The sequence below is a fragment of the Corvus brachyrhynchos genome, unplaced genomic scaffold (assembly GCF_000691975.1).
Source record: "Corvus brachyrhynchos isolate BGI_N302 unplaced genomic scaffold, ASM69197v1 scaffold119, whole genome shotgun sequence".
NCBI lineage: Eukaryota > Metazoa > Chordata > Aves > Passeriformes > Corvidae > Corvus > Corvus brachyrhynchos.
This window is the reverse complement of record NW_008240054.1, coordinates 576,651-589,958: the sequence shown is the minus strand read 5'-3', so window position 1 is coordinate 589,958 and position 13,308 is coordinate 576,651. Positions and strand designations below refer to the sequence as shown.

Below are 13,308 nucleotides of genomic sequence, written 5' to 3'. Positions count from 1 at the left end.
CCTCTCCTCGGCCCTGTTTGTGTATCCCACCGGGGTGGCCTTCGGTGCTGTGCCCTGGAATGACTTCCCGGGCGGCTGTGCCTGAGTGGGGCTGGGCTGTGCCGTGGCAGGGGAGCTGAAATGCCACCGAGGGCTGCAAGGGTTGGAGGTGCTTCTGGAGAGCTCCGTGAAGGCCCCAGCACCATCAGAACGGGGTGTGAGGCTCCAGGGATTGGGTGGGAACGGGATCCAAGGTACATAAAACACGGAGAGGTTTCAACGCAAATGATTTAGGTAATTTGGAAAAATGCAGGCAGCGTTCCTGAGCCCGTAGTTCCTTGTGTTGGCCTTGATTGTTGTGGAGCAGCTGTACTTTGGATGGTGTCCTGGGAGGTGTTTGGTGTGCAGGGCGGTGTCAGGGACAGGCTGCTGCAGCCCAGCTGCCTCCAGAAGAGTTCAGATGTGCTGGTTCTCTTTGCTTTGTGCACACTTGTTGTTGTATGTGTAACTCTGCCACTGCTCTGGGTGTTTGTACGAGGAAAGGGGCTGCTCCAGCTCCTGCTAACAAAGCAATCTGCTCTGTGCTCCTTCCTGCTGTAAGGCTTGCGAGTCATTTAAGGATTTTAGGCATCCAGGACATAGCTGAAACGTGCCATCCTTCAGCTATTTGGAGTCAGCTCACTTGGAACAGGGAAGCTGCTGTTTGCCTGAAGTTGGCAGTTTTTAGAAACAGAGTATCTCAAATTGGAAAACTGTTTTTTTTTGTCAGGAGGGTGGGGGTGAGGGTTTGGACATGGAGAGCGTGGGGCAAAGCATCCTTCAGAGGTTTGGAGCGCAGCAGAGGTGGTTCACTGCCCTCAGGGGTTTGTCTGCTGAGCTTTGAGCTGTGGATAGGGAGGTTTGTGCAGGAGGAGCTCACCCTGTCCGTGGAGTTACTGGATCCAACACTCATGTTGACCAGGTAGCAGCAGCCCTGTGTGCCCTGTTGGTTTGGGATGTCAGGAGCAATGGAAATGGAACTGAATTTTTATAAACGTGGTCCTGATAATCTTGCAGGTGGTTTGGGGAAATGAAGGCAGAAGCTTAAGAAACAAAGTGAAAAGCTCCTTTTCCATTTTTTCCCCTTCATCTGACTAGGATTAAGAAAGAGGAATGCTTGAATGTGCGGTGTGGAAGAAAATCAGCGAGTTGTGGTGTGCTCTGCTGGCAGCAGAGCTGCAGGGAGGTGTAACTTCTAAAGGGAATGGGAAGAAGCTTAGGATAAACTTATCCTGAGACCTGTCCATGGTCCCTCAGCATTGAGTAGTCCATACTTGTGCTTATAAAATAAAGACATTGAAAGGCTTTGAATTATTTAGTTTAAGTCCAAAACACAAACAGCTTAAGACTGCAGTTTTTCAAATGTTCTGTGGGTAAATGTAAGAATTTATGTTCCAAAAGCCACCTTGGGAGTAAAACTCTCATGAATAAAAGTTTGGGATCTGCATGGCAGCACCCTCAGGAAAATATCAAAGATTTGGGGTGCCTTAAGAAGGACTTTATGTCTTTGTGTGTGTGAGACTGAATTCCGTTCTCCTCAAGAGGTTTTGATAAAGTTTCTCAAATTGCAAACCTGGCATTCCCAGTCACTTACACAGATGGATGCTTGTGTGAAACTGGTCTTGCTTTTACTCCACACAGATATTTTCTCCTTTCAAATGTCACAGGGTGAAGCTGTAGGTTTCAAGAAGGGATATTTGTAGCATCCAGTAAATGTCTTCTCATCCTGCTGCTTCGTGGTGGCACCAAGGGGAATTGTTCTGAGCCGGAGCTGGCATTAGAGATCGAGGAATTTGTGTAAAAATAGAAGCAGCAATTCCTCTTCCTTTGCAACCTACAGGAAGGAGAGCTCCGTTAGTTTGGGAGTCTTAGTTTGCATGAGTGAAATGATTGTTTTTCTTAGTGAGTCTGTGGGAGGAACTTGGAAGAAGCTATTGGAGGAAGAATTCCTTTCTCTGACGGTTCTTCAGCTCCACGTGAGGGAACCTCGATTTGTTCACCTGCAGGGATGAGTTTCCTGTGCCCTGTGTTGTCTCCTGACAGCTCATCCTGTTGTGTACGTCCACCTTACAGGGAAATTCCTTCTCCCATCGTGCCCAGGCCTGTCCTGCTCAGCTGCTTTCAGTGGTTTTGGGTAGTTTTGATCTCTTGACTGTCAGTGATGTCTCTGTTGAGCCTTGGTTGGGGCAGGCAGAGCTGGGAGTGCAGTGGGAGCTTCCCGCAGGCACAGAGGCTGCTGGAGTGGGAACCTGGTGCTCACAGAGAGCTTCCCCAGCTGGGATTTTGGTGTAAAATGAGTCTCTTTCCCCCCCCACAGGCATCTTTGCTTACCTGAACTACCATGTTCCCCGGACGAGGCGGGAGATCCTGGAGACCCTCATCAAAGGGCTGCAGCGCCTGGAGTACCGGGGCTACGACTCCGCAGGTACCTGTCTGAGCTGCACTGGCTCTGCTGGGAGCTTGGGCTCTAAGTGATGGTTTTTATGGTGTGATTGTGAATGGTTTCTACCACCTTCTGCTTTTGAAGAAAGCTGGAACACAAACTGGATGTGCCTGTGGTCAGAGGTTTGGATTAACTTCGATATACAGATTTCTATAAACATTCTTGAGGGCTTTTGTTTTTTCCTCCTAACGCTTTCAAAATACTGACAAGGTGACAAAGAGAAAACTGAGTTCTAATCTAAGGGGTATCTAGCCTTTATGTGGAGGGCCAGCTATTGGAGAAAGGGCTCTGGAAGAATCAAAAAGGGCAGAATTTGTTTACATAAAATACTGTAATAACTTTTGAACTTGACCCTCGTTCTTTGTGTTCCATGGTGGGGTTTAGGTGTGGGACTGGATGGTGGAAATGACAAAGACTGGGAAGCCAATGCTTGCAAAATCCACATTATCAAGCAGAAGGGGAAAGTGAAGGCTCTGGATGAAGAGGTTCACAGTAGGTATCTCCCTTTCCTCCTTTGCCTGCCCTCTTCCCTTGACATGTCCTCTCACCTCGTTTTTTTTAAATATCACCTGTTTTACCCACAAACACCGTATTTCCAAGTAACTTGTGTGTAAAGAGCCAGAGATGTAAACGCTCAGGGATGAGCTGTGAAGAGCCTGGTGATTCTGTGGTTGTTGGTGTGAAGCTACAGAGAAGTCCTGATTTTTTCAAGACAAATGAGTTGCCTCCTACTGAAGTAAGATAGACCTGAAATGCATCATGGAAAACAGACAAGAAAAACTCATAAACAAGCACCCAAAAAACGCCTTGAACTGAGAGTAGAGGAATTAGCAGGAGATAATTATCAAGACCTAGATCTTGGGCAGAAGGAGAAATGCTGTAAGGACCTCCCCAGCTGGGTTTTAAATGTTCCCATGGAACGCTTGTCCCAGCTCGAGCCGTCTGTCCCGTGGGGCCGGGCTCTGCAGTGGCTGCAGGAGGGCTCTGGTGTGTGTCACTGTCACGTTGATTGGACTGCAGAGACCGAGGGCTTCTGCATCTCCTTCTGCCTCTTTGTGTTCCCTTGATTAAACCTTAAATTCATTAAATCTGCGCTCAGTGCAAAGATGCACAAAGTTGCTGGGAGTGGAATACAGGCTGTGTGAGGGTGGGGAGGTGCTTTTCAGAGCAGTCAGAATCTCAACTTCACATTCAGAAGCTGCTGTGTTGGTGTAATTCAGGTCTTTTTAACCCATTCTTGTGTTCACCTGAGGTGCAGAGTGCTGAGTGTCCCAGAGGGAGGTGGGTCAGTCTAATCTTAGTGTAAACCAGGAGCCAGAAAGCCCAGACGAGGTGGGATGTGTGGTACAGAAATAGGAGATGGACAGAGGATTCCTGAAGGGAGGTTTTCCTGCTCAAGAAAATGTCAGGATATACAGTTTTAAAAAGATTGTGGAAACACTTGTGCAGCGAGAGGAGTATTTTTTTTTTCCAAAAGAAATATTCATGCTCATGGTAGACTTTGGAGAGAGCGGGGTTAGGGATGCAGGAATAACCATGGTGGTGTGCAGGGCTGGCTCAGCCACAGGTGACAGGATGGCAAGGAGCACCCCTGAGGGACAGCTCAGGGTTGGATTCTTCCTTAAAGGTTGCTTTTTGTTCTGGCAGAGTGAGGAATGCAGGGCTGTTTTCTGTGTGCATCTGCCTTGCCCTGAAACCCCTTGAGGTTTTGGTTTAGACTTTGATGATCCTAAAGGTCTTTTCCGACCTTGACAACTCTGTGATTCTGTCCTGTGGGATTTGCTGGCCCTGTCAGCATTGCTGCCCTGTAGTCCCCAAGGCCTGGTGAGACTCCCAGCTTGACCTGGGGTATGGACAACCCCTCAGGACTAAAACTTTCTGCTGCAGAGCAACAGGACATGGACCTGGACATCGAGTTTGACGTTCACCTGGGGATCGCCCACACGCGCTGGGCCACGCACGGGGAGCCCAACCCCATCAACAGCCACCCGCAGCGCTCCGACAAGAACAATGGTCAGTGCCTTCCCTGGACCCTTGGCTCCTCAGCAGCTCCTGGAGCCTCTGGGAGAGCTGCCTGCCCCTCCATGTCCCGGGAGGGGTGGCTGGGCACCGGCAGTGGGTTCATTCAGGCCGTGGTGCTGAGCCCACTGGGCTTGGACTCGGGTTCTGGCCACGGGGAGTGTTCCCAGCAGTGAGGGATCCTGGGAAGGGTTGGGGTGGGTGCCCAGGGCTTGGGTGGGTGCGTGGGCACAGGGCAAGGAGGGGAAGACGGAAGGAAATGGGATGGTGGGAATTTTCGTGGCTCTTCTTTGGAATGGAATTTCGTAAATTTTTTCCCCTAATTCCCCCTGTAGGGAACGGGGTTGGTGTGCTCGGGGCTGTCACAGCGTGGGCTGTGCTGGCCGTGGCTGCCCAGGGGACAGCAGTGCTCAGCTGGCAGCAGCAGCAGCACGGAGTTCACTGCTCCCAACAGGACGGGAGCTGCCAAGTGCTCAGGTGCCTGCAGGGGCTTTGCAGGGTCTGGGTAGCCCTGGTGCCACCCAGGTCACTGCTATCCCCCCTATCCCAGCCATGCCAATGGGGCAGAGCAGGGAATGGCACCAGAAGGTGAAATGTGCTTTATTCTGCCGAGGGCCTGTCCCACAGGAATGTGTGTGGGCTCTGCTGCCAGGCTGGGGCTGGCACGGGGCTGAGCAGGGCCTTTCCTCTGTCCTCAGAGTTCATCGTCATCCACAACGGCATCATCACCAACTACAAGGACCTGCGGAAGTTCCTGGTGAGTGACCCCTGGGGGGTGAGACCCTCCCTTCTTTCCCACTCCCCTTTTCTCTCTCACCCTTCCCAGCTCACTCCCCCTCTTGTATTCTCACTCTCACTCTCCCATTCGCTCTCCCCACTCGCCCCGTTCCTTCACTCACATTGCTCCACTCACTGCTCACTCATCTCTCAGTCATTCCCCCACTCACATTCACTCCCACCTCCATTCATGTTCCCCCACTCATATTTTTGCACTCCCACCCATATTTTCACTCACTCCTTCCCTTACACTCACAGACTCTCCTACTCCGTGGGTGCATTCTCACATTTACATCCCCCCTTCCCTCCCTACGTCACTCCCACTCCCCACATTCCCCCACTCATATTCTGACATTCACACACTGCCCTGCTCACACCCCCCAACTTCCACTCCCTCCTCATCCCCCACTCATTCTCCCACTGAGACTTCCCCACCCAAACCCCCTCCCTGGCCCCCCCCACCCCGACTCTCCCCCTCACATTCTCACACTCCTCCACTCCCCTCACACTCCCACTCACTGCCCTCTTCTCCTCTCCTTGTATTGCAATTTGAAAGGTGGGAAGGAAGGATGGAAGGAAAGTGTGAGAAGAGGAGAAAAAGAAGGAAAAACGAAAGGCAGAAAAGTAAAAGAGGAAAAGCAGAGCAAAGGATGGGGAAAAAAGAGAGAAAAAAGGAGGAACAACTGCAGTATGGAAGGGTAAAAAGAAAGGAAAGAAGAAGGGGAGGAAAGAAAAGGAAGAGTAGGAAAAAGGAAAGGCAAGAAAAAGGGAAGGAAAAGGAAATATGAGGGAGGAAGGTAGGAGCAAAGAAAAGGAAAGACATAAGAAAAAGAAAAAAGTTAAAGGCAAGGTGAAGGGAGTAGTCAAAACAAAGGAAGGCAGGTGGGAAGGAAGGCAAAGGCAGGTGGAAGGGAAGGCAGAGGGCTGGTCACCCACACGGGCTGTCCCTGCAGGAGAGCAAGGGCTACGACTTCGAGTCGGAGACGGACACGGAGAGCATCGCCAAGCTGGTCAAGTACATGTACGACAACCGCGACAGCGACGACATCAGCTTCACCACGCTGGTGGAGAGGGTCATCCAGCAGCTGGTAATGCTGCGGGCAGGGAGGGCAGCTGTGGGATGGACACAGTGGGACAGACACCCCTACCCCCCCCAAAACAACCCCTGCCCTCCAGCGCTGCCAGGGCACTGCAGCACCAGCCCGTGCCACTGCTGCAGGATGCTCTGGGGCACGTGCTAAGGCGTGAACCTCTGACAGTTCATCTCAGGTGTACATTCGGTTTTCTTGAGCATTTGTCAGTATTCGTCTGGGTAATGAATAGATTTTGGGGCACGGCAGCACCTGGAGGCCTCCAGCCCTTGGCTGGGGTGGTGAGAGCAGGGAGGGAGCCGGCCTGGGAGAGCCTGTGCTGCTTCCAGTCCTTCCCGAAGCTCGGTCCGGGATTGCTGCTGACCCCTGGTGGGAGCTGCTCCGCGGAGCCTCTGCTTCCACTGGAGGTGATGTGCAGGAACAGGATCCACCACAGTTCACCTCTCACCCCCCAGCACCTGGTTCCGCTGAGTTCCTCACTGCTTTACCTGCCAGGAGCTGTTGCAGCAACAGGCCAAGAACTTGTGTTGCTGGCAGGTTGTGGCACCTCATCTGAGCAAACACTTGTTGCTTCTTTTGGTTTTGGTGCTTCTTTTAGCAGAGCTTTGCCTTTGGGTCCCCTCACTGCACCCTGAGCTAAAGCAGGAGCCACTTGGATAACCAAGGGAGTCTGAGTGTCTCTCGGGGGGTTCAGGACTCATTCAGTGGTGGAGGATGTGCTGCCAGGCTCAGGGGAGGGACACCCTTCCAGGATGGGGGGGCTGGAGCTACAGGAGGTTCTGAAAACATCTGTAAAACCTCTCTGGTGTCTCTCCCACGTCCACAGAAACACAGGAGCAGTTTCTGTGCTGGGAACACTGAAATGGTGCCCAGGCCTCAGATAACAGAAGGGATGAACAGTTTGTTTCTCTTGTTCCAGGAAGGAGCTTTTGCCCTTGTGTTCAAGAGTGTTCATTACCCTGGGCAGGCGGTTGGTACCAGGTGAGTGTTGCCATGTGAGGAACATTCTTGCACCCTGTCTGTCACTTGTTTTTGTACCCCCACGTCAGAAGACAGAGTAGAGATCATTCTTACCGCACTGCATATGCAGGTGAGAGGGTGGTTGTTTTTAATTTCCTTTCTCTTGTTCTCCATCTCTCATAACAGAAAGTTCCCAGAAATACTTTGGAAATTTCTTATTTCCTGGTCTGGAACAGCTTGGTTTTGGTATCCTCTGGTTATGATCTGAAGGGAGATGATTTTACCTTTTCCTTTATGCTTGCCCTTGTGGCAGCACTTGGACAAGTCCTGCATTTGGCCTGGAATTTGGGCCAGCCTTGTGTTCAGGTTTTCTATCCCACTTTTAAACACCAGCATCAGCTGGGGTGGTTTCACTGTGTGTGTGCCTCCACAGGGGTTGAACTTAAGTGCCAAAGCCTGTTTGTAGGCATGTCCAGTGAGGAGCAGTCCCTGCTTCAGGTGTGCAGTGACTCTTGGGAATTTTGTCTAACCCTGATGCAGGTTGCTCACATCCCTGTGTTCTTTATCCCTGTGTTCTTTATCCCTGTGTTCTTTATTCTTTGTGTTTGCACCCCGTGTTTGCAGCAGCAGCTGCTCTGGGAGCCTCTGGCGGTGCCCTGGTGCACCTGAGCTGCTGCTGGGGAGCAGAGCCCCAGCGTGGGGGTGTGGGGGTGTCCCCGGGGTGCTGAGGCTGTCCCTGTGTCCCTGCAGGCGAGGCAGCCCCCTGCTCATCGGCGTGCGCAGCGAGCACAAGCTCTCCACCGACCACATCCCCATCCTGTACCGCACAGGTGAGTGGGGAGCTCCTCCCCTCGCTGCAGGGCACGGCCACACACAGCTGTGGGCTCTGAAATACAGACTTCAGCTGTACTTTGGAAATGAAACCATTACTGGAGACGTTTTTTTAAAAGCAAGTTTTTAACCACATGTTCTACCCACCATATAGCTCAGGTTATAGGTGTTAGTTACCTCAGGTTGGCCTCTAGTGTTGTAATCAAAGATTTAATGTCCAGTTATTACAAGGAAAATTCATCTTACTGTGGTAGAATAAAGTATAGTCATGGAATGGTTTGGGTTGGGAGGGACCTTAAAGCCCATCTTGTTCCATGGGCAGGGACACCTTCCACTATCCCAGGTTGCTCCAAGCCCTGCCCAGCCTGGCCTTGGACACTTCCAGGGATGTTGGAATAGTTCAGTATAATAAATTAAACAGTACAGTTAAACTGAAGTCTGTATTCTGTGGGTGGCATGTTGGCATTTGTGAGCCTGGTAGTTTTCAAGAACAAAGAGGAGAGAGCTTTGCAGGCTGGAGCTTGGCACTGTCACCTTGCCCCTGCCACCCCAAGCCATTTTTAGAAGCTGTTCCCCTTTGTGGGACAATGTGTGTTTATGTTGTCTGTCCATCCTGCTCTCCCATGTGTTCTACCACCACAGACACCCTTGAAAATGAAGAGTGACTTAGAATTACTCTGTAACTCACTGCTGTCAGAGGGGTCTGAACCTGTCCAGTCCCTGGGCTTGTGTTCTGAGCAGTGCAGGGATCCAAAGGAATTGCTCTCCTGCCCTGCTGCCTCCTAGCAGTGTAGCTGCTGATCCCCTGCTGCAAGAACCAGCCCCAGGAGCTTTGCCTTTTGATTGGATAATTAGCAGTAATATTAATACATTTATGTAACACTATATATTTTTACTGATTATCTGACGTTTTTTTTTTTTTTTTCCAATTGCACTTTCAGCTGTACAATCTATGGATCATTCTTTTGATGGAATATCCATAAAAATGGAGGAAGGTGCCTACCAGAGAAAAGCTAGTACTTGAAATTTCAGACAAATCCTCCAGTTCCTTTGGAAAGGAATCAAATGAGACCAAGATGCATTGTCTTTTTAATATGTGGTTATTGCTTTCCATGCAGTTTAGTGAAACAAGTGGGAGAGTCAAAATTCCTTCTTGATCAGAAACACCACAAGCAACACATGGGAAAATCCACCCATCCCATTTCAAATATTGGGACATAATGCCCAGCATATGTGGAAAAGTGATGACAGTGCAGGTTGTACTGAGTGTTCCTGCAGCTCTGGCTGCAGAAGGAAACATTGAATTACCTTAAAAATGAACCCCACTAAAGCAGAGGGCTGCTGATAATCCTAATGCAAGCATTGCTCCAAATTCCTTCTGGAGCTGTGTCCTGCCCCTGACCACGGTGTGAATCTGAGCTGCAGCCTCTGGTGGCAGCACTAAGGTTGGCCTGAGGCTGTTCATTTATCGGGGGAACCATCTGTTGTTCACTTGAAGTGCTTTAAAGGCCAGCCTGTCCCATGATGGGATGAACCGAGTTCACATCTGAAGCAGGAGAACCCTTTTCTGAGAGGGGGAGGATCTGATCCTTGGTGACTGTAAATAAATGGGATTCCACCCTCAGCAGAGGCTCAGTGGCCTCAGGCACTCCCTGGGTAAAATATCTGACATCTCTCTTGCTGGAGGAGAAGCAGACCTGGGTTTGTTGAGAGGTGAACCAGGAGCTGGTTTGCCTGACTCCAAACATCAGGTGAGGTTTTATTTCTCTTTACCCCGTGTATCTCTCAGTGTTTGGAGTAAAATTCCGTAGCCAGGTGAGTTCCCAGGGGCTCTGAGAACCCAAATCCCTCAGCTCTCAGAGGCACTGAGGCTTTTCTGAGTAATTGCCCCCCTGCCCCTTTTTACTGTACCTGGGTTAATTCTCCATTCTTGGGTACAGGAGGGAAGAGATTTAAAAATTCCTTCTGTGTTGCTTCTAATTGTAGTAGATGAGGGGTTGGTGCAGTGGAGTAACAATCAGATTATCTATAGATAAATGGACAAATCCACAGATAAAATAAAACTCATAACTGGCTGAAAATACTCACTGTAACTCCCTAACCCAGCCTTGGTGACTGCACACACCGTGCACGTGTGTGCACAATAACCACCCCCCAGTGCACAGCCTGTAACGAGGAAAGCAATGCAACATAATAAAGTCAATGCAGGGAAATGATCTATTTCGAGACACCAAATTTGCATGTTCTGATCAGGTCTGGGGTGCTTCTGTGGGGGAGTGGCCACTAACAGCTCTGCTCTGTCCTGTCTCAACAACAAAGGTGTTGTTTTCCTCCTTTACTGACTTCATAACTGAACTGGAAGGCTCTAAATCACTGGCTGAGTGGACCTTTTTTACTGAGTATCAACATGAAAGCAGTATTTTTCCTTCACGTTTTCATCTGCAGAAGTGTAGATCAGAAAACCACGAGCTCTGCTTGCATCACTGAATCAGATCAGTGTCTAGTAGGTGAAACAACATCAGGATTATGGAATAAATATAGAATGGAGTAACTTCAGTGTTATTGTTCTTCAGCAATGGTCCCATTTTGGTGGATAAGCTGATTAATCCACCCCCACCCTCCCCATACCCTGCACAGTGACTGGCAAATAATTTTGCTCGAGGCTGGTGCTGAGCAGTAGGTGTTGGGTGCCTCATCTGCATCCCTGATGAGCTTCACCACTGAGAAGCAGTGTGGAGGAGGAGGATGAGATGGTATTGGGAATTGCCAGAGTACTCCAGAAAGGATCCTTGGTGAAACACTGAGCTTTTAGGACAGATTTTTCCAGAGCTGATTCGCAGTCCTGTGTCCTCCAGCACCCCTGGATGCCTCCCTGGCCAACAGCACAGGTCTGATTTTCTGATCAGGATGAGGTGGTTGGTTGATAGTGCAGGAGCAATGCAGAGCTCTTAATCCCAGACTTCCTGAGCTGTGAGCTCAGCCAGACAGAAATAGGTTTGGGTTCCACCTGCGGTGCTCAGGGGAGCTGGGTGGTCACACAGGTGGCAGCTCTGAAAGAATTTCCCCAGTGCTGAGAGTAACAGACAATGAAGGAGCAATGCTGGTCCATTTCTGGGGGCTCAGGAGAGTCTCACCAGACAGGAACATGGGAGAAGCTTAAACTGATCAACAGGGCAGGGAAATGTGGCTGCTCATAAAGCATCTTGAATTCTCTGCTAGTGGAGCCACACAAAACTTTAATCTGGATTTTTTCCTGATAAATTCCTCTAAACGTAAAAGTGCACTGTTAATACACTTGCAGACTTATTAAAAAACACAGAAATCTCTTGCAAGCAAACTGAGAAATGGGCACAACAGTACAAGTTCCTTTGCTGTGACCACCTGCAGGCGTGAAAATAGTGCTTCATGTTGGTACCGTGCCTTGGGGCCTCTCTGGGTGTGGCACCTGGGCAGCCCCTGACCCTCCTGTCTCCTAGGGAAATACAAGAAGGGGAGCTGCAGCCTGTCCCCAGTGCACAGCACCACCTGCCTCTTCCCCGTGGAGGAGAAAGCTGTGGAATATTACTTTGCTTCTGATGCCAGGTAGGGTTTTCCAGCATCTCTGGTGTGTGTAGAAATATCCTGTTTAAAGCTCTCTTGAGCAAGAGATGGGGAGGCTGTGGGTTCTTGGTGAATAAATTGTGTGCATGTGGCCATTACTTCACAAATACCAAAACAGAGTTGCTGTTAAAGGAATGAACACTGACCTTGGAATAGGGTGTTACCCTTCTTCGGGTTCACCTGTTGGTAGGATTTCCCAGTGATAGGAAACCTGAGGGAGTACTGACCTAAATTAGCAGGACAGATGCTAATTATGAGCAGAATTGTGTTGATTCTCCAGGGATCTCTGCACACATGCAATTCCTTCATCATCAAAGGTGGCATATTGCAGTCCCAGAGGAGTGAGAGAGACTAACTTGGCAGCAGCCTTAGCAGAGTTTTTGGGATTCTCTGGTTCAACAGAAATGAGTGCTTGCTCCAGGAATGTAAAAATACTGCTGTGGTTGATTTCTGCAGCTCTTTCCATCAGAGAATTGTGGAGACTCTTAGGACAGCCCGATGTGTTCTGGTTTTAGAGCTTCTCAGTGACACTCCAGGGAGTGCTGCTGAGCAGATCCCAGGTGCCTCCACAGGGGACAAAGCTGTCCCTGGTTTTACAGATGGGCGAAGTGACATACAGGGAGGGACAGTGGCTTATCCCTGGAAAAACCAAGGAAGGAACAGGCTGTGTTTGAGCAGCCTGTGTGCCAGGGGAAATCCCTGCCCTCCTGACCTCATAGCTCCAGACAGATCCCATTGCTGCACACGCTGCTTTGTCTGAGCAGTTCAGAGCTTCTCCTTAAAGCAGGCACTGAAATTAATAATGAGCCGGGTGGAAAAAAATCCCGTTCCATTGGCAGGGTGGAAATGCCCTTTACAGGAGTGGCCCGATTTTAACAGGCGAGGAAATTCCTCGACTCCGGAGCCGCGCGTGGGGTGTGCTAGGAAGGGCTGAGCCCTGAGCTCCCAGAGCAGGGGCTGATGTGCTCTGTGCCCCCGCAGCGCTGTCATCGAGCACACCAACCGCGTGATCTTCCTGGAGGATGACGATGTGGCGGCCGTGGTGGACGGGCGTCTGTCCATCCACCGCATCAAGCGCACGGCCGGCGACCACCCGGGCCGGGCCGTGCAGACCCTGCAGATGGAGCTGCAGCAGATCATGAAGGGTGAGAGCTGCTGGCTGGCAGCGGGGAGGGGCTGCTGGGTCACGGGGGGAGGGCCTGGAGTCACCCGGTGCCATCCCTGCCCTGAGGGATGCCCAGCCCTCCAAGGGCAGAGGTCCCACAGCCTGGTCCAGTGCTGTGTCACCCTCATGGGCAAAAAAGTCCCCACGTGTAACGGGACTTTCCCTCTAGTTGCTGACACCTTACTGAGGAGAATTGTGGGGCTGAGGATTTTGCCTCCTGCTTGGAGCCATCTGGTTTTTCCAAGCCTGATCCCTCACGAACTTGCCAGCCTGGATCTGCCCTTCACTGACACCTTCCAGAAACCTGAATCAAGCTCTCATCATGAGCTGATGTTTTGGCAGAAAAAGAAGTATCAGTTTAATAATCTCTAGCTGGTAACTGGCCTGGTCCAAGCTTTTCCCTA

General features: G+C 50.5%; 1 protein-coding gene across 1 annotated transcript in view; it reads left to right on the top strand.

Annotated features, from left to right (window-relative positions):
* Positions 1–13,308, top strand: part of GFPT1 (glutamine--fructose-6-phosphate transaminase 1) — a 31,853-nt gene that overhangs the window by 4,590 nt on the left and 13,955 nt on the right. Inside the window, exons 2-10 of the mRNA XM_017744684.1 lie at positions 2,317–2,443; positions 2,846–2,953; positions 4,349–4,474; positions 5,179–5,237; positions 6,211–6,345; positions 7,268–7,329; positions 8,059–8,138; positions 11,616–11,721; positions 12,721–12,884. Coding sequence (XP_017600173.1) covers positions 2,317–2,443; positions 2,846–2,953; positions 4,349–4,474; positions 5,179–5,237; positions 6,211–6,345; positions 7,268–7,329; positions 8,059–8,138; positions 11,616–11,721; positions 12,721–12,884 — 967 coding nt within the window. The remainder of the gene's footprint in view (positions 1–2,316; positions 2,444–2,845; positions 2,954–4,348; positions 4,475–5,178; positions 5,238–6,210; positions 6,346–7,267; positions 7,330–8,058; positions 8,139–11,615; positions 11,722–12,720; positions 12,885–13,308) is intronic.